At 45.1% G+C, this 17,016-nt stretch overlaps 1 protein-coding gene across 11 annotated transcripts in view; it reads left to right on the forward strand.

Moving 5' to 3' along the window:
* Positions 1 to 12,124: 12,124 nt before the first annotated feature.
* Positions 12,125 to 17,016, forward strand: part of LRRC9 (leucine rich repeat containing 9) — a 91,665-nt gene continuing 86,773 nt past the window's right edge. For all 11 annotated transcript variants that reach the window (XR_014788038.1, XM_084836161.1, XM_084836171.1 and 8 more), the window contains exons 1-2: positions 12,125 to 12,186; positions 14,508 to 14,602. Coding sequence is in view for 8 of the 11 variants with exons in the window: in XM_084836161.1 (XP_084692287.1) it covers positions 14,546 to 14,602 (57 nt within the window). In the remaining 3 variants the exon portion in view is untranslated. The remainder of the gene's footprint in view (positions 12,187 to 14,507; positions 14,603 to 17,016) is intronic.

A 17,016-nucleotide genomic window follows, 5' to 3' on the forward strand; every position in this document is an offset into this window, starting at 1 on the left:
ATGGAACCGGGTCACTGGTGCTTATTGATGACCTGACTGCTGATCAAAGCAGCAGGATGAATTCTGAAGTATATAGGGCTATACTTTCTGCACAGATTCAGCCGAATGCTGCCAAACTGATAGGATGCCGCTTCATATTGCAGATGGATAATGACCCCAAACATACAGCAAAAGCTACCCAAGAGTTTCTCAAGGCAAAGAAGTGGGATGTTCTTCAATGGCCAAGTCAGTCACCTGATCTCCACCCAATAGAGCATGCTTTTCACTTACTGAAGACAAGACTGAAGGCAGAAAGACCCACAAACAAGCAGCAGCTGAAGGCAGCAGCAGTAAAGGCCTGGCAAAGCATCTCGAGGGAGGAAACACAGCATTTGGTCATTTCCATGGGTTCTAGACTTCAGGCAGTCATTGACTGCAAAGGATTTTCATCCAGGTATTAAAGGCGATCCTTAAGTTTGAAATGATGTTGGTTTGTTCCATTACTTATGAGCCACCAACGATGGGGGTGTGTGTATGCCACTGGCTGTCCTTCCTGAATGGTTAGTGCCCCACTTTTGTCAAACCCCTTGCATTACATCTGAAAGTCCTGACTTCGCTCCTATCTGGGTATGTTTCCGTTCAACTTCCATGTGGTGGTGTACAGAGGCCAACTGACAAAACAGTTATCCTTGCTCCAATATTTCTGGCCCTGACTGTAGTTGGTTACCAACTTCTTTTTCTGGCAAGGCTCCATCACTTCTGACAGCTGCCTGATATGAGGAAATGTTAGCAGAGGAAGCATCTCTCACTGCTGTATCTCCATGTGAGAAAAAGCTTCACCTGCTGTCTGCATGTAAACCAGCTGCTAAAACCAACAATTGGTGGTTGGGGAAAAGGGGCTGGAGCCGGGGGAAGAGGGTAGAGCCAGGGAAGGGGTGGGGCCATCTGTAGACCCCTGGAAGGCCAGATTGGGACCCCAGGAGGGCCAGCTTTTGCCCATGGGCCTGATGTTCAACACCACTGGTATAGGACATCCCTGCTGCAGCTGGCAAAGACAGCAGCATTACAGTATTAATCACAAGCTCGAATGGTCATGAAGCAGGAATGACCCCAATCTGTCGCCTTTAGATTCCGCAGGTTTACATCAGCTTTGCAAAGGAGTCCACAAAAGTTACTAGCTCAGAATCATTTTTACTTGCCAGCCTGCCCACATATGTGTTAGTCATTCACACCATATTGATAGTCAACGTTTTTTATTTATTTATCCTTTATTTTAAAAATCCGAACCCACCTTTCATCCTGATGGATTCCAGGGCAGTGTAGTATACTATTTAATAAAAATAATGCAGCACAACACATCAACTGGCATATAATGGTAAGACTGAGAAGCAATAAGGCCATAAACATGGCAAGTAATGGCAAGAGTGTTGGACTGGGAGCTGGGAGATCCAGGTTCTAGTCCTCACTCGGCCATGGAAGCTCACTGGGTGACTTTGGTCCAGTCACACACCTTCAGCCCAACCCACCTCACAGGGTTGTTGTTGTGAGGATAAAATGGAGAGGAGGAGGATAATGTAAGCCGCCTTGGGTGCCTTGCAAGAGAAAAAAAGGCGGGATATAAATGCAATAATAAATAAATAAACATACAAAACTAAACCCGAGGCAAGACAGCCAACTTAAAATGCCTGGGCAACTAGAAATACTTTGACCTGGCACAAAAAAAGATTATATGGCTGGTACCAAAGCAGCTTCCTTAGGGAGGGTGTTAAAATTTTAACAGAATCAGGTCGCTTCCAATTGACAAAAGTGTCACAGCTTAGTCACCTGGAAGCTATTTCTACTCACCATTGGCGATCAGATGAGCAGCTATTTACAAACCTAGTTTATCGCACTTAAGCTGCAATCCTAAACAGACCTACTAGGGAGTAAGCCTAACTGGACACAGGGGGACTTACCTCTGAGTGAACTTGCATAGGGTTGTGCTGTTATGGAATAGTGCCATACCAGCTGAGGCTGCTGGCTCCACGTTTGGTAGAAAAAATACCAGGAAGGAAAAGATCCCAAAGCGCTGAGTATGCTCTATAATAATTGTTCAATTCATTGTGCAAATCTCTAAAATGTTCTCTATGCATTTCGAGATGAAGTCTCTTCTTCAGGAGCAATTCATTCAAAATATATAAAATACATATTTTTGTTGTATGGTAAAATTAACATGCACAATTCCTAAAAATCTAAAAAGCTGATTCTCAAACAAGATATTTAGAGCTCCCCCCCAACACATACACTTAATAAAAACCATACTTGTACCATGTAATAATAGGGAGTGGGACATTTAATATTTACAAACATAACAAATCCTTACTGTACTGACTAGTTTATGCAAATTGTGCTGTTTAACACATTTGTTTCTTGCTGTGTTTTTAAACTATCAATATTTTGCTAGATTTTATTTCCAAACAAACTTATAATATACCATATGTATGCTATATTAACAAAAAAGAAAATCAAATTAGCCTTTGTCAAATTGTCTTCTATGATTGTAAAACTTGTCTTTGACAACACCTGTGAATTATCCAATTAAGAGTGAGCTTTTTTTAATAAAATATCTTATTTGAAATAATGCTATCTTATTTGAAATCTAAAGGAGCTATCAAAGGTACTGTATCCTAGCCCCAAAATAGGTTCAGCAACTTGGATAGTTTCTTTAGAGTTCTGACTGGTTCTGACTAAAACTCAGGAAGGGTTCACAGCCCCACTGAAATTGGAGCCACCAGCCTCCACTGTTCTGTACACAACTGTAGCAGTAGCTTACTACACAAAAGCTGCAGCAGAGATAAGCAATCTTTTTGGGCCGTGGGCACATTTGGCAATTTGAGAGAGTGCTGTGGGCACCACTACAAAATGGTTGCCATGGGAGGCGTGGCAAAGGACCAGTCACCTGCCTTAAAGGCTGAGTACAAACCACAGGTGGGCTCTGAGTCACAATACACTAAACAACTCCTTTGAGCCTATAGTTTTCAGCACCAACAGAAACCTATTTCACAGCAATCCCACCTGCTGGTAAAAAAAAGACGCCTTCTCTTTCTCTCCGTCCTAATACTAGAATTTGGGGTCACCCAAGTTGATTGGCATTAGCAGCAGGTTCAAGGGCAAATAAAAGGAAGCACTTTTTGACTCAGTCCATAATTAACTTAGGGGATTGCTTGCACCAAGTGTGCTGATGGTCACTAGCTTAGATACGCTTTTAAAACAGGATTGGAGAAATTCAGCAAGGATAGCTCTAGCTGTTAGCCATACAGCTAAATGGAGCCCCCCACACAGAGTGAGAGAATAACTCTGAGAGCCAGATGATGGGGACAGAAGAAAATGAGAAGCACCCACTTCATATGTTGCTTGTGAGTCTCCAGAAGCACCTGGCTGAGCAGTAGAGTTGCTGGGTTTTTTTAATGCAGGAGTCCCCAAACTTTTGGGCTGGTGGGCACTTCTGGAATTTTGAGAGTGTCATGGGTGCTTTCACAAAATGACTGCCATGGAGGGGTGTGTGCGCTTGCCCATTCACAACACGGCTGTCATGGTGGGGGTCCTGTATGCCCCGGCTGTGGGCTGCCAAGATTTTGAGGTGCCGAGAAAGTGATAAGTCAGATCCAGGTTTACTTACAAGGAGACTATTGAGTACTTAGTGCACAGACATACCCAATGATTGGATCAGACAGCTTCTCTGAACCAAGAGCTGTAGTGCATGATGGGTTTTATATCCTACATGTTATCCAGGCATAGCAGTGAGGCAGTATGACAGGAGCAAGAGTTAATTAGGGTTCATCTACAACTTTCTCAGCATAGCCTAACATTGCTTAGTAACATATGTGGCAGAAGCAGGGCTTTCATAATATTCCCAGCACAGCCACCTGTAGCTTTAAGATAAACATAGCTTCCCTTCTCAGGCACATCCAAGACTCTGATAAGATAAACATACCAGAGCTTGTTAGCATGGAATGTGCTGCGGGGGTGGTATCGACCTTTGATTCATCTTAGAAGCCAAGAGTCCCACCTGCAAGGGAAATGCAACTAATAATGAACCAAAGCAGAGAGCATTATGGATCTCTAAGCCTCTCTAAACTATTAGCTTGCTTACAGGCCTGGGGCCTTACAGGTCCCCAGTCACAAAATGCCATTTCGCAGAAGGCAAAGCGGTGATGCTTAGAGAGCAGCACACACTGCCAATCCCAGCATAGGCAAAACACTGCCTCTGTGCTCCCTCTAGCCCCTTAGGGCAGGGATGGCAAACCTCTTTCAGCCAGAGGGCCAAATTCCATTTTAGAGAGGTTAGCAGGGGCTGCAAGCAGGGGCTGCATGCGGGGGACGGGGGACGGGGCAGAGTCTGAAGGCAAAAGGGTCAGGGCCAAAATACCAGCGTATTTTAACATAAAGCTTTCACTGCCAGTAAGTAAGCCTCAGGAGAGGCATTTCAACCTTTCAGAGCAGGGGAAACCCACGTGTAACACCTTTCTTCTGGGGTTCGAAAGAGACTCACAGCAAAGGCCTTGTACAGGGACAATTAACATATCATTTTAATATCTTAATTAAAAGCAATAATAATGCACATGTAATAATTTTACATGCATAACAATACACTTATCACCAAAACAATACAACAGAGCACAGCCGTCCCAAAGTTCTGTCTTTCAGCTTGAGTCCACAACAAAAATATAAATAAAACTTCTCTCTGAAGCTTGATTTTTCTGCTGGCTGAAGAAGGAAAAGAGTCTCTTCACAGTTTACTCCAGCTCTGCAGCAATCTTCTCAAAAATGGATCAGGATCCAGCAACACAGGAACAACTTTGTAAACAGCCCCTTATATAATATAAATGACCATAAACAAGGAACTCATAGTGTTTGTAAAAAAAAATCATGACTTTTTAAAAAAAAATTCAAAAGGAAACCTCCGTACTACCCTGTCTCAAGGGTTCAGGGTCTTACAGAGAAGAGAAAGCAAGCTCCTTCCACACTGCATTTTGGTAACTGCCTAAAATGGCCACTCCCTATCTCATTCCTTTACTGAGCATGTGCAGGAATATTCCCACTCAAAATTCTTCAAGAAAAATATACCAGTGCGTTACACATGCAAAAATTGGAAAACCACCCAATGATCGGTGGTCGGGGGAAAGGGGTGTGGCCATCGGGGGAAACCTGTAGAGCTCGATTAGGACTCCAAGAGGGCCGGATTTGGCCCATGGGCCTGAGGGTCTCCACTCCTGCCTGGCTCCCTGTTGATGTTCCCTACCATCCTACAGCTTATTCTTGGGAATAAAGATGGTGCTGCAGGCCAGCAGCCCACTTTGAAGCATACGAGCCTCCCAGGTTTTAAAAAAAACAAACTTAAAAATTAAAAATGAATCAGGAGGGGCAGGGAGCCAGGCAGACACCAATGGAGCAGTCTGCGGGCACCACGTAGCAGACCCCAGATTTAAGAGCAGTGCTTCATTGGCAGATATTCACGAGTTAGCATTTCTCTCTCCATACCATTAAAAGCTACATCTGCTGGTTCTTTTGCAGATCAAGGTGCTGCTAAACACATAAACGTAGGCCAGGCTATGCTTTTGAGGGGGGGCAGGCGTATTTGATCAGTTGTCAATTTTGTGGGACAGTGATGAAATCAGCATTAATTTTGGTCTGACCCAGCAAGGTAATTCTTACGTTCATATGTCTGCTTCTTTATCAGGGAAGTTTTGGGGTTTTTTTTAATATTCTGTATTGATATAAAGAACACTTCCAGAGTTCTGGAGAAGGCAATCATTTGCATTCTGTTGGGGACATCCTGCTCCAATCCCGCTAAAAGCATCTTTTATGGACTAATGGGAAACTCATTTTCCAAGTGTGGATTATACAGCCAAAATGGCATCACACACACACAAGGGGGAGGTATGAATAGGTTTGGAAGAACCCCAAGATTTGCAGAAGTACACAAAATCTTTAGTGGGGGGCTGGGGGGGGACCCTAAGGGAATGAAACCTGCAAGGAGGACTGAGCATGCTCAGAGGCCACAGAAAGCTGGTAGAGTGCTGTGATGGGGGACTCAGGAAATGTGGGTGGGCAGGAGTTAATGGAATGGCATATCCAGAAAGAAGGCCTGGCTGGCTGGAACCCAGAACAGGAGCACAGGGCTTCTGTGTCTTTAACTGTTGTGAAACAGAAGTTAGATGGCATTTCTCCCAACAAAAAGATGCAGTGATGGCAGCACAGGAGGAGACCTTCTAGAACAAAAGTTGACAACCCTACAGCTGCCTGTCTCCTAAATTCTTTCTCCCAACAAGGATTGCCAACTTGGTTGCCCTTTGCTTCAGTGCCTTTAACAGTAGTATGGTGGTCTGCAGATATTCACAGATCTAATGTCATGACACTGTTATGTTTTGTGACACTGCCACAAAAGCTTATGCCAGAATAAATTCGTTAGTCTTTAAGGTGCCACAAGACTCTTTGCTTCAACAGACTAACATGGCCACCCCTCTGGAAATTATTCCAATAGAAGGCATCAAATTTAGCAGCATGGAGTGGAAATCCATTGACCTCATGGCCAATTTGAGGTTAACACTTCATCATGCATCTGATGAAGAGGACAGTGTCCACAAAAACGTATGCCAGAAAAAAATCGTTAATCTTTAAGGTGCCACAAGACTCTGTGTTGTTTATTGTATGAAAAGCTTTTCCTGTTAAATTCTGTAGTTAAAAATCCTGCCAGCCTTGGAGATAGGGGTTCAGGTGGAAATTCTCTTCCCCAGTGCCCACACTTCTGGCCCTCTTCCCAAACTTTCATGCTGCCCGAGGAAATCACCAGCAGCATTTTATTCATTATTTATTACATTATTTATTTATATACTCCATCTTTCTATCCCTTAGGATCCGTAAGGCAGTACAAGGTTATTATTAAAAGCACAACAAAAATGACACCATAAAAATAGCGAGAGAGAAAGAGAAAGACGCAACAGACAGGATAAATCGAGACCTGATTATCCACCCACTTCACCTCTAAGGTAGCAGTCTGCAGATGAATGTTGCACTCACTGTTGGCATGCACCCCCACCCCACCCCCAGACCTCCGCCAAGACAGTGGAGCCTGGCGCAGGTGTGATGTTGGGGGCCCTGCTGCTGCCCCCTAGAAGGACCTATGCACATGTTTACAAAGTTTCCTCTTTTAATGAAAACTGTAAATAAAATACCAAGAATTCTGGTGAGCAATGTGGCAGCATCAGGACAGGGGCCAACGGTACGGACAGAACTGAGGCGCGGGGGGGAACCTTGCTGGGGAAAATTGCCCCAGCCCCCCCACCACACACACACACACATTCTGGGCAGCCCTGCAGCTTTGCAGTGTTACTAAGTCACATGGCTTGTGTATGGCAAATGTTATCAAAGTTGAAATTGAAAAAGAAAATACTTTAAAGCTAACTGAAGATCATTTTTGTATTTAGTACCCAGAGAAGCTGTAGAACCTTGAAGGAAAGGTTACAGACACTTGCTTTTGCTACCGTAGTTCACTACAGACAGTACATTAAAAAAAACCCAACAGCCTTGGCTCCCCCTTCAGCTCAGCTGGGCTCCCCCTCAGCTCAGTGCCTCAGGCAACCGCCCGCCCCTAAAGCTGGCCCTGCTGATAAGCGGGGGATACAGGAACCCGCTAGAAAAATCTTTAATGGCCTTTTTAAAACTGGATGGGAGATGCAACATGGGAATAACAGTGACACCTGGTGACGTGTAAGAGCAGTGCCGTGCCATGAAAGAGTTTCGTGTTGGTTAGCATTGCATCATACACCTGAATGAAAGGGAAGTCCAAGGGGCTCTTCGTAGCCCTGATGGGCTGTTTTGTTACTGGGACATTTTGAGAAGGGAATGGTGGCTTACGGCCAAGTTTAATTTTCATTGATGCTTCTCACGCATACCCCGTTTTATCTCTGCCGTTAGATGGTCAGATTAAGTTTGGGGCTGCCAGCTACTAACCCCTATTTTATAAGCTCAAGGAAGAGGGTAGTGGAGACTTACACTGTCTTTCTAATAATTTGCTTATTTACAAATGCACAGGTTCAGTGAACTGCGGAGTGGGGAGTGTAGCAATGAATAAATAGGTAATTAAAGGAAATTATGCTCTTCCTTAAATATTCTCTAAAAGAAACCTATTGTCAGGATGGAAACTGAGCCGATAGAACCCCAGAGCAGTTCTGATTCTGAGGAGGAACAGCAATCCGTGGGAGAGGAGTGCGCTCATCTCTCACAGGCACAGCAGCTGGCAGAGATTCCTCCTGCCAGCATTCCTGGGATAGATAATGACCCTGGCAGCGAGAGAGTGCAGGAGGGGGGCTTGCTGGACGCTCGACGCCGGGAGTGACGACAGCTGGAGGGTGCGGAAAGGAGTCGTAGCGCTCGTTTGGTGCGCAAGCAACGGTCGCGTCCCGAGGACCCAAGGGAAAGAGGGAGGATCTCTCCCTAGCCCGTAAGTTCAGGGTCTTCCCATAATTCTCCTTCAGTTGGGGACCAACTGCCTAACCTGGAGCATAGGCTACTCTCCTGTTCCTTGCTTAGTCCCTGGTGATTAGCATCTGAAAGAGTCATTAATTAATGACTTAATTTTTGTGAACCGCCCAGAGAGCTTCGGCCATTGGGTGGTATAGAAATGAAATAAATAAATAAAATTAAGTTGTAAAAGGATTAAAGCCTTGAAAAGAATCCTTTTGTCTGTGTCTTGAGTTAGCTATTGGAGTAGACTGACAGAGGCCGCCAGGGTGCTCCTGACACCTGTATTGAGAGTTTTGATAATAGACAAATCAGTTTGGCTGATGGCTGCCACAGCCTGACTCACAATGACTAATCCACATTACAGGATCTTGAGTATGTGCCTCCTAAACAGACACGTTACAGTAGCCAGGTTAAAATATGTGAAATATCAGAAAATGAAGGAAATTCCACAGTTGAGGGAATGGTTAGTCAAATTATGAGATCTTGCAATTACTTAGATTACTTAATACAGCCATACTAAATATGGGGAAATATTGAATAGTTTGGGGGAGGAATAGAAACAGTAGTGTTCCAAACTACTGTGCTAAGTAAAATGTAATAGTGGGTAATCCATTTCCTCTCTCACAACTGTTCCTAATATTATAGATTTTGCATTCTATCTGCCTTTTGCGACTTCTCGTTATCTATCGGTTTTATTATGTGTTCACTTTCTATTGATCAGTAGTATACTGATTTATTAACTGTTTTATTATTTTTGTTGATAATGATTAATATATTGAGTTAATGTGTTCGTATGTTACATTAAATATCTTTACATAACTGATCTATTAGTTGAAATGTTTGGCTATCATTTAACTATTTTTGTCATGGATAGTGCATAGGTTTAATAAACTTTACTTTAGTTTTAAAAAGCAGGTCACATTTTGTTCTTCTGAATCTTTAAAACTGGAATGGGGAACGTGTGTGTACAGTATTGTGGTAGGTGAATTACATGTTGGGAGTTGCAGTAGAAGTATGAAAAGGAGCAGCGATGAAGAAGTGAATGGGAGAATAAATCAGCATTTCAGTAAGCTGTCTCTGGTGTCTTGCAATGCTTGCAATAGAACTGTGTGTTCCTCCAGATGTTGCTGGACTGCAACTCGTATCATCCCTCACCATTGGCTTTGCTGCTTAGGACTGATGGGAGTTGCAGTCCAATAACAGCCGAGGACCCTCCCATTCCAAAGGTTTAAAAGAATGTTAATGTTTGTTTTAGTAAGGCAGACAAAACAAAATATTGATGGAGGGTTGATATTCCACACCCCGCCCCATATTTGAGGTATCTGTCTTTTCTGTATAGAGCCTGACCCTATGCATGGTTACTTAGAATTAAAGCCAATTAAATTCAATGGGACCTGCTCTCAGGTAAGAAGTTAATGTTTCAGCCTTACAGTCCAAACCTATCCATGCTTTTGTTGTTGTTGTTCAGTCATTAAGTCGGGGCCGACTCTTCGTGACCCCTTGGACCATAGCACGCCAGGCCTTCCCGTCCTCCGCTCTCTCCTGGAGCGTGCTCAAGTTCATATTCATTGCATCGGTGATGCTATCTAGCCATCTCATCCTCGGCCGTCCCCTTCTCCTTTTGCCTTCAGTCTTTCCCAGCATCAGGGTCTTTTCCAGGGAGTTTTCTCTTCGCGTTAGGTGGCCAAAATATTTGAGCTTCAGCTTCAGTATCTGTCCTTCCAATGAGCACTTAGGGTTGATTTTGTTTAGGATGGTTTGACCTCCTTGCAGTCCAGGGGACTCATAAGTCTTCTCCAGCACCACAGTTCGAAAGCATCAGTTCTTTGGTGCTCAGCCTTCTAGTCCAGCTCTCACAGCCATACGTTATTACTGGGAAAACCATAGCTTTGATTATACGAACCTTTGTCAGCAAGGTGATGTCTCTGCTTCTCACTATGCTGTCTAGGTTTGCCATAGCTTTCCTCCCAAGGAGCAAGCGTCTCTTAATTTCATGGCTACAGTCACTCTCTGCGGTGATCTTGGAGCCCAAGAAAATAAAATCTGTCACTGCTTCCATTTCTTCCCCTTCTATATGCCAGGAAGTGATGGGGCCACATGCCATGATCGTAGTTTTTTTTTAATGTTGAGTTTCAAACCAGCTTTTGCACTCTCCACTTCCACCCTCAACAAGAGGCTCTTTAGATCCTCTTCGCTTTCTGCCATTAGGGTGGAATCATCTGCGTATCTGAGGTTGTTGATAATTCTCCCGGCAATCTTAATTCCAACCTGTGATTCATCCAACCCGGTGTTTCTCGTGATGTACTCTGCATATAAGTTAAATAAGGAGGGTGACAATATGCAGCCTTGTCATACTCCTTTCCCAATTTTGAACCAATCGGTTGTTCCATGTCCGGTTCTTACTGTTGCTTCTTGACCCTCGTACAGGTTTCTCAGGAAGTAAACCCCACTGAGTGAAATGGGACTTAATCCCAAGTAAATGTGCAAAGAACTATATAGCATGCAGACATTTTCTTGGCATACATTTACCCACCACCTTGAGAGAGCTCCACCCTTAAAGGTGGCTTAAAATAATTTTAGATACATATACAATCTCAAAGGTCCATCTAATCAAAGCTATGGTTTTCCCAGTAGCAACGTATGGCTGTGAGAGCTGGACTGTAAGGAAGGCTGAGCGCCGAAGAATTGATGCTTTCGGACTGTGGTGCTGGAGAAGTCTCTTACGAGTCCCCTGGACTGCAAGGAGGTCAAATCAGTCCATCCTAAAGGAAATCAACCCTGAGTGCTCCTTGGAAGGACAGATACGGAAGCTGAAGCTCAAATATTTTGGCCACCTAATGCGAAGAGAAAACTCCCTGGAAAAGACCCTGATGCTGGGAAAGACCGAAGGCAAAAGGAGAAGGGGACGGCAGAGGATGAGATGGCTAGATAGCATCACGGATGCAATGAATATGAACTTGAGCACGCTCCGGGAGAGAGCGCAGGACAGGAAGGCCTGGCGTGCTATGGTCCATGGGGTCACGAAGAGTCGGACACGACTGAACAACAAATACAACCTCACTGAAATCAATGGGCCCTTCTTCCTTCCATACATATGCACGGAGCTACAATACTGCACACACCTGCCTGGATCTCAGTTCTATTGAACACACGCTGCCTGGGGGATGGTGGGAGTTGTAATCCAACACAGCTGGAGAAGCCCAGGCTGGGGAAGGCTGAACTAGGGAGCTCTGTGACCACCATCATAGGGGACACCATGGCTGGGGGATCGTGGGAGTTGTAGTCCAACTCAGCCGGAGGGCCCCAGGTTAGGGAAGGCCGAACCAGGGAGCCCTGGGACCGCAACGGGGCCTGCCACCCAGCCATTGTGACGCACCTCGCGTCATCACGCTCGGGCTGCGCTGAAAGGCTTCGCCTTTCAGCGCAGCCCGAGCGTGATGACGCGAGGTGCGTCACAATGGCTGGGTGGCAGGCCCCGTTGCGGTCCCAGGCGAGTTCAGGTCGCCGGAGAGCCCCGCCCAGCGCCCGCGCCCTGTTCAATTAGCGCCCGCGGCACCGCGTCACGTGCCGCCGCCTCCGCCTCCCCCTGCGCTGTTTGGCTGCCGCTTGGCAGGGGGCGGGAAGCGGCGGTTTCCTAGGCGACGACAGGGGCTGCTGCTGTACGCAGCCTGGGCCTTGCTTGGCCAGCTCCTCAGGCGCCAGGTAGGTGAGCGGCCGCCCGGATGGAGGGGTCACCTGCGGTTGCCTGGGAACCGCGCCTTGCCTCCCCTCTCCCTGTCTGTGGCATCCATCGCATCCTCACCTTGCCCCTCCCTTCCACAGGGACGGGGGGGAAACTACCCCGCTTTTATCCGCTTCCAAAGAAGAGTACCCACCTTCCCACTCCTTTGCCCCCTTCGTGGGGGATCTGCCGCCCACCGGCATTCCTGCCTACAGAAAAGCGGTGGTGGTTGTGTTGTGTTTCGTTTTGGTTTTTTTTGCGCTCAGGGGTTCATGCTCAAAGCCACTTAACTCGGATTAGTTACCCTGCTTCAGCCGCTCTTTCCTGTTTGGAATCACCGATGCTGGAGTGGTAGAAAGAGGGGCCGTTATTGCACGCTTGCCTGTGAGCGTGGGGTGCACGGGCAAGGCCCCTCAACACGGATTATTTATCCCTTTAAAGGTGTTTAGCAGCCACAAAATAAAAATAAACCTTTCACGTTTGAGGTAGCTCAAAAGTGGCGGAGGGGCGTGGAATGAATGAAGACTCTGACCTGTGTTGGTGACTATGAGCACGGAACTGTGGACTGTTGTTCTGGAATGCTGCTTACCTTGGCCGGCTTTAATGGGAGTTCTTTTGGAATATAGTGATTTTAATGTTCTTACCAGGTCTGCCTTTAGTTCTCATATACTGCAGTTATTATTTTATTATTAAGAACATACGGGCCATGCTGGATCAGACCAAAGGCCTATCTAGTCCTACTAACTCAGGAACTAGTAGAGCCATTGATAGCCTTCTCCTCCATGAATTTGTATAACTCCCTTTTAAAGCCATCCAAATTGGTGGCCATCACTATGTGGTAGCAAATTCCATAGTTCAACTATGCACTGTGTAAAGAAGTACTTGTATCTGCCCTGAATCTCCCACCAATCAACTTCATGGGATGACCCCAATGGGTTCTAGAATTAGGGGGTGGATGAACTTTTCCCTATCCACTTTCTCCACACCATGCATAATGGCACACCGCTGTTGCTTACCTTTTTCTAAGCTAAAAACACTTTGTGTTGTGTGTTCAAAGCATTTTTCCCTTACATGATCTCATTTCTATAACAGCCAGTAAGATAGGCTGATATCCCTGTATTGCAACCAGAAGGCTGAGCAAATGCCTGGTGGTCACCTGGTGATTTGGGGGCAGATGTAAGTTTTCAGTGGGGAACTTCACATTTCACAATCTCAGCCACTGTGCTTATGTGTTTTGCAGGGTTTTCTTTGAAACCTATCCTGCTTTTTATTGTTTTTTTTTTTGTTTGTATGCTGCTTTGGGAGCCAAGGAGTCCTCAAAGCAGTGAGCAACTTATTAAAATAGAATAAAAACATAAGAATAAAACAGAATCCAATTGTCTCTCAAAATCTCCAATATATAATAGCAAGGTCACAAAATAAGGAGACATACATAACAAGAAAAAGCAATATGAAAAAGAGTCATCTTTACTGATCATCAAAAGGCAGAGAGGGAAGGGCCAGGTGTTCTTCACGAGGCAGGGAATTTCAGATACTGGGCACTGCTATGGAGAAGGTCCTGTCCTGCATACTTACCAGCCTAAAATAGCTTAGATTTGCCACCTTTTCCTTCTTCTGTTAGGGCTCTTTTACCTTTAAAACCTCATCAGAATCATTAAAGTCTTAGGGGGATAGCATACTTACTCCTAAGTATGCTATACATACTTAGGAGTAAGTTAAGTCTAGAAGTAAGTTCCATTAAATTCAGTGGGACTTACTTCTTAGTAGACATGCATAGGGTTGGGCATTTAGTGCCTTACAGGCTAGGCTATTGTAATGCACTATACATGGGGCTTTAACTGAAAAGTGTTTGGAAAGGAAACCTCAGCTACTGCAATATGCTACCACCAGATAATCTGTGGGTGTGTGGAAGTTGCCTGATCAGATCATATTACTCTGGTTTTCTTTTATTTGAACTGGCTACTTATATATTTCAGGGCTCAATTTAAGGGCTTGTTTGGACTTTTAGAGCCCTAAACTGGAAGTGAAACCAAGTTAATGGAGGGAAACCAATTGGTGGTGCTGGGGAGGCATTTGTAGGGGAGTGCCCCTCCAAGCCATGGATTCCCTTTGCCAATTCTCTCCTTGCCCCCATAGTGTATATTTCCTCCCTTGGTTCTACATGCTGTTCCATGTGGGCTTCTGAAGCCTGCAGAAGTTACACAGTTTAGAATTGCCTTCCCAGTTTATTCCAAGGTCACTGGCTTTGAAATCATGTGTCTGGTTTCCTAGCGGATAAGTATATTGCCATTCTCCTCTCTAGGTCCTGTACTATGTCTATTAAGCTGAAATGCTCAGAAAATGATCCAAAGTGAGACTCAAAACCAAGTCCCTTCCGATGAAATAATTAAAGAGCTGGTAAGTTTTACTGTGCCTATGAAACCATCTTTGATAACCTAAATACCTGGAAATATATACAGTCATAAGGAAGCCATCTTAAGAAATGCAGAAGTGTGAAATGCTGGGAACTCTAGTCAGGGCTAAATTCATATAGTACAGGTCTATCAGTGGCCACTAGTCATGATGGCTATATGGAACCTGCACATTCAGAGGTAGTATGCCTCTGAATACCAGTTGCTGGGGAGCTACAATGAGCTGTTGCACTCCTCCCCAACCTGGTGCCCTCCAGATGTTTTGGACTTCAACTTCCATCAGTACCAGCTAGCATGGACAATGGTCGGGAATGCTGGGAGTTGAAGTCCAAAGCATCTGGAAGGCACTAGGTTTGGAAAGGCTGGGCTATAGCCTTCATGTTTTGCTTGTGGCCTTCCCAGAGGCATCTAGCTGGTCACAGTTGGAAGCAGGATGCTAGACTAGATGGACTTTTGGTTTTATCCAGTAGGGCTGCTCTTACATTAGAGAGCTATAATGTTCTCTCTGCATTATAGCTCACCCCACTGTCCCACCCACCCTGCAACTAGCATTCAGAAGTATACTGCCTCTAAACCCAGAGCTTCCACTGAGCTATCCTAGCTAACAACTGTTGATTGGCCTAACCTCCGTTAATTAATCAGTGCCCTCCCTTTAAAGCTCCAGCTGTTTCAGCTTAAAAGGGAAGGTACTACCATCGAAACACCAAGGCTCATTCCTGGGATCTTTGGCTGCTTACATATGATGTGGGGTGCCCAGCAGGTGGCAGTACAGGCCCCTAAGTCATGCTTACCCAGCTTTGGTTTCCTTTAGTAGGTAGTCACTGGAGTCCTTTGGTGTTTTGTAAGGAGAGACAAGAAGGCCTTCTTAAATGAACAATGCAAAGAAATCGAGGAAAACAACAGAATGGGAAAGACTAGAGATCTCTTCAAGAAAATTGGAGATCTCAAGGGAACGTTTTGTGCAAAGACGGGCATGATAAAGGACAAAGAAGGCAGGGACCTAACAGAAGCAGATGAGATTAAGAAGAGGTGGCAAGAATACACAGAAGAACTATACAGGAAAGATCTGAATGTCCCTGATAGCCATGATAGTGCGGTCACTGAACTTGAGCCGGACATCCTAGAGAGTGAAGTCAAGTGGGCCTTAGGAAGCATTAGTAACAACAAAGCTAGCGGAGATGACAGTATTCCAGCCGAGCTATTTAAAATCCTAAAAGATGATGCTGTTAAAGTGCTGCTTTCAATATGCCAACAAATCTGGAACACTCAACAGTGGCCACAAGACTGGAAAAGGTCAGTTTACATTCCAATTCCAAAGAAGGGCAACGCCAAAGAGTGTTCAAACTACCGCACAATTGCGCTCATTTCACATGCCAGCAAGGTGATGCTCAAAATCCTACAAGCTAGGCTTCAGCAGTATGCGAACCGAGAACTCCCGGAAGTACAAGCTGGGTTTAGAAGAGGCAGAGGAACTAGAGATCAAATCGCCAACATTCGCTGCATCATGGAGAAAGCAAGAGAATTCCAGAAAAACGTCTATTTCTGCTTCATTGACTACGCTAAAGCCTTTGATTGTGTGGATCACAACAAACTGTGGCAAATTCTGAAAGTGATGGGAGTACCAGACCACCTTACCTGTCTCCTGAGAAACCTGTACGAGGGTCAAGAAGCAACAGTAAGAACCAGAGATGGAACAACCGATTGGTTCAAAATTGGGAAAGGAGTACGACAAGGCTGCATATTGTCACCCTGCTTATTTAACTTATATGCAGAGTACATCATGAGAAATGCCGGGTTGGATGAATCACAGGTCGGAATTAAGATTGCCGGGAGAATTATCAACAACCTCCGATATGCAGACGATACCACCCTAATGGCAGAAAGCGAAGAGGATCTCAAGAGCCTCTTGTTGAGGGTGAAAGAGGAGAGTGCAAAAGCTGGTTTGAAACTCAACATTAAAAAAACTAAGATCTTGTCATCTGGCCCTATCACTTCCTGGCATATAGAAGGGGAAGAAATGGAAGCAGTGACAGATTTTACTTTCTTGGGCTCCAAGATCACTGCAGACGGTGACTGTAGCCATGAAATTAAAAGACGCTTGCTCCTTGGGAGGAAAGCTATGGCCAACCTAGACAGCATAGTAAGAAGCAGAGACATCACCTTGCCGACAAAGGTCCGTCTAATCAAAGCTATGGTTTTCCCAGTAGTAATGTATGGCTGTGAGAGCTGGACTATAAGGAAGACTGAGCGCCGAAGAATTGATGCTTTCGAACTGTGGTGCTGGAGAAGACTCTTACGAGTCCCCTGGACTGCAAGGAGGTCAAATCAGTCCATCCTAAAGGAAATCAACCCTGAGTGCTCATTGGAAGGACAGATAATGAAGCTGAAGCTCCAATATTT

The sequence above is a fragment of the Heloderma suspectum genome, chromosome 1 (assembly GCF_057233095.1).
Source record: "Heloderma suspectum isolate Gila_16-S chromosome 1, 16-S_ref, whole genome shotgun sequence".
Classification (NCBI taxonomy): Eukaryota; Metazoa; Chordata; class Lepidosauria; order Squamata; family Helodermatidae; genus Heloderma; species Heloderma suspectum.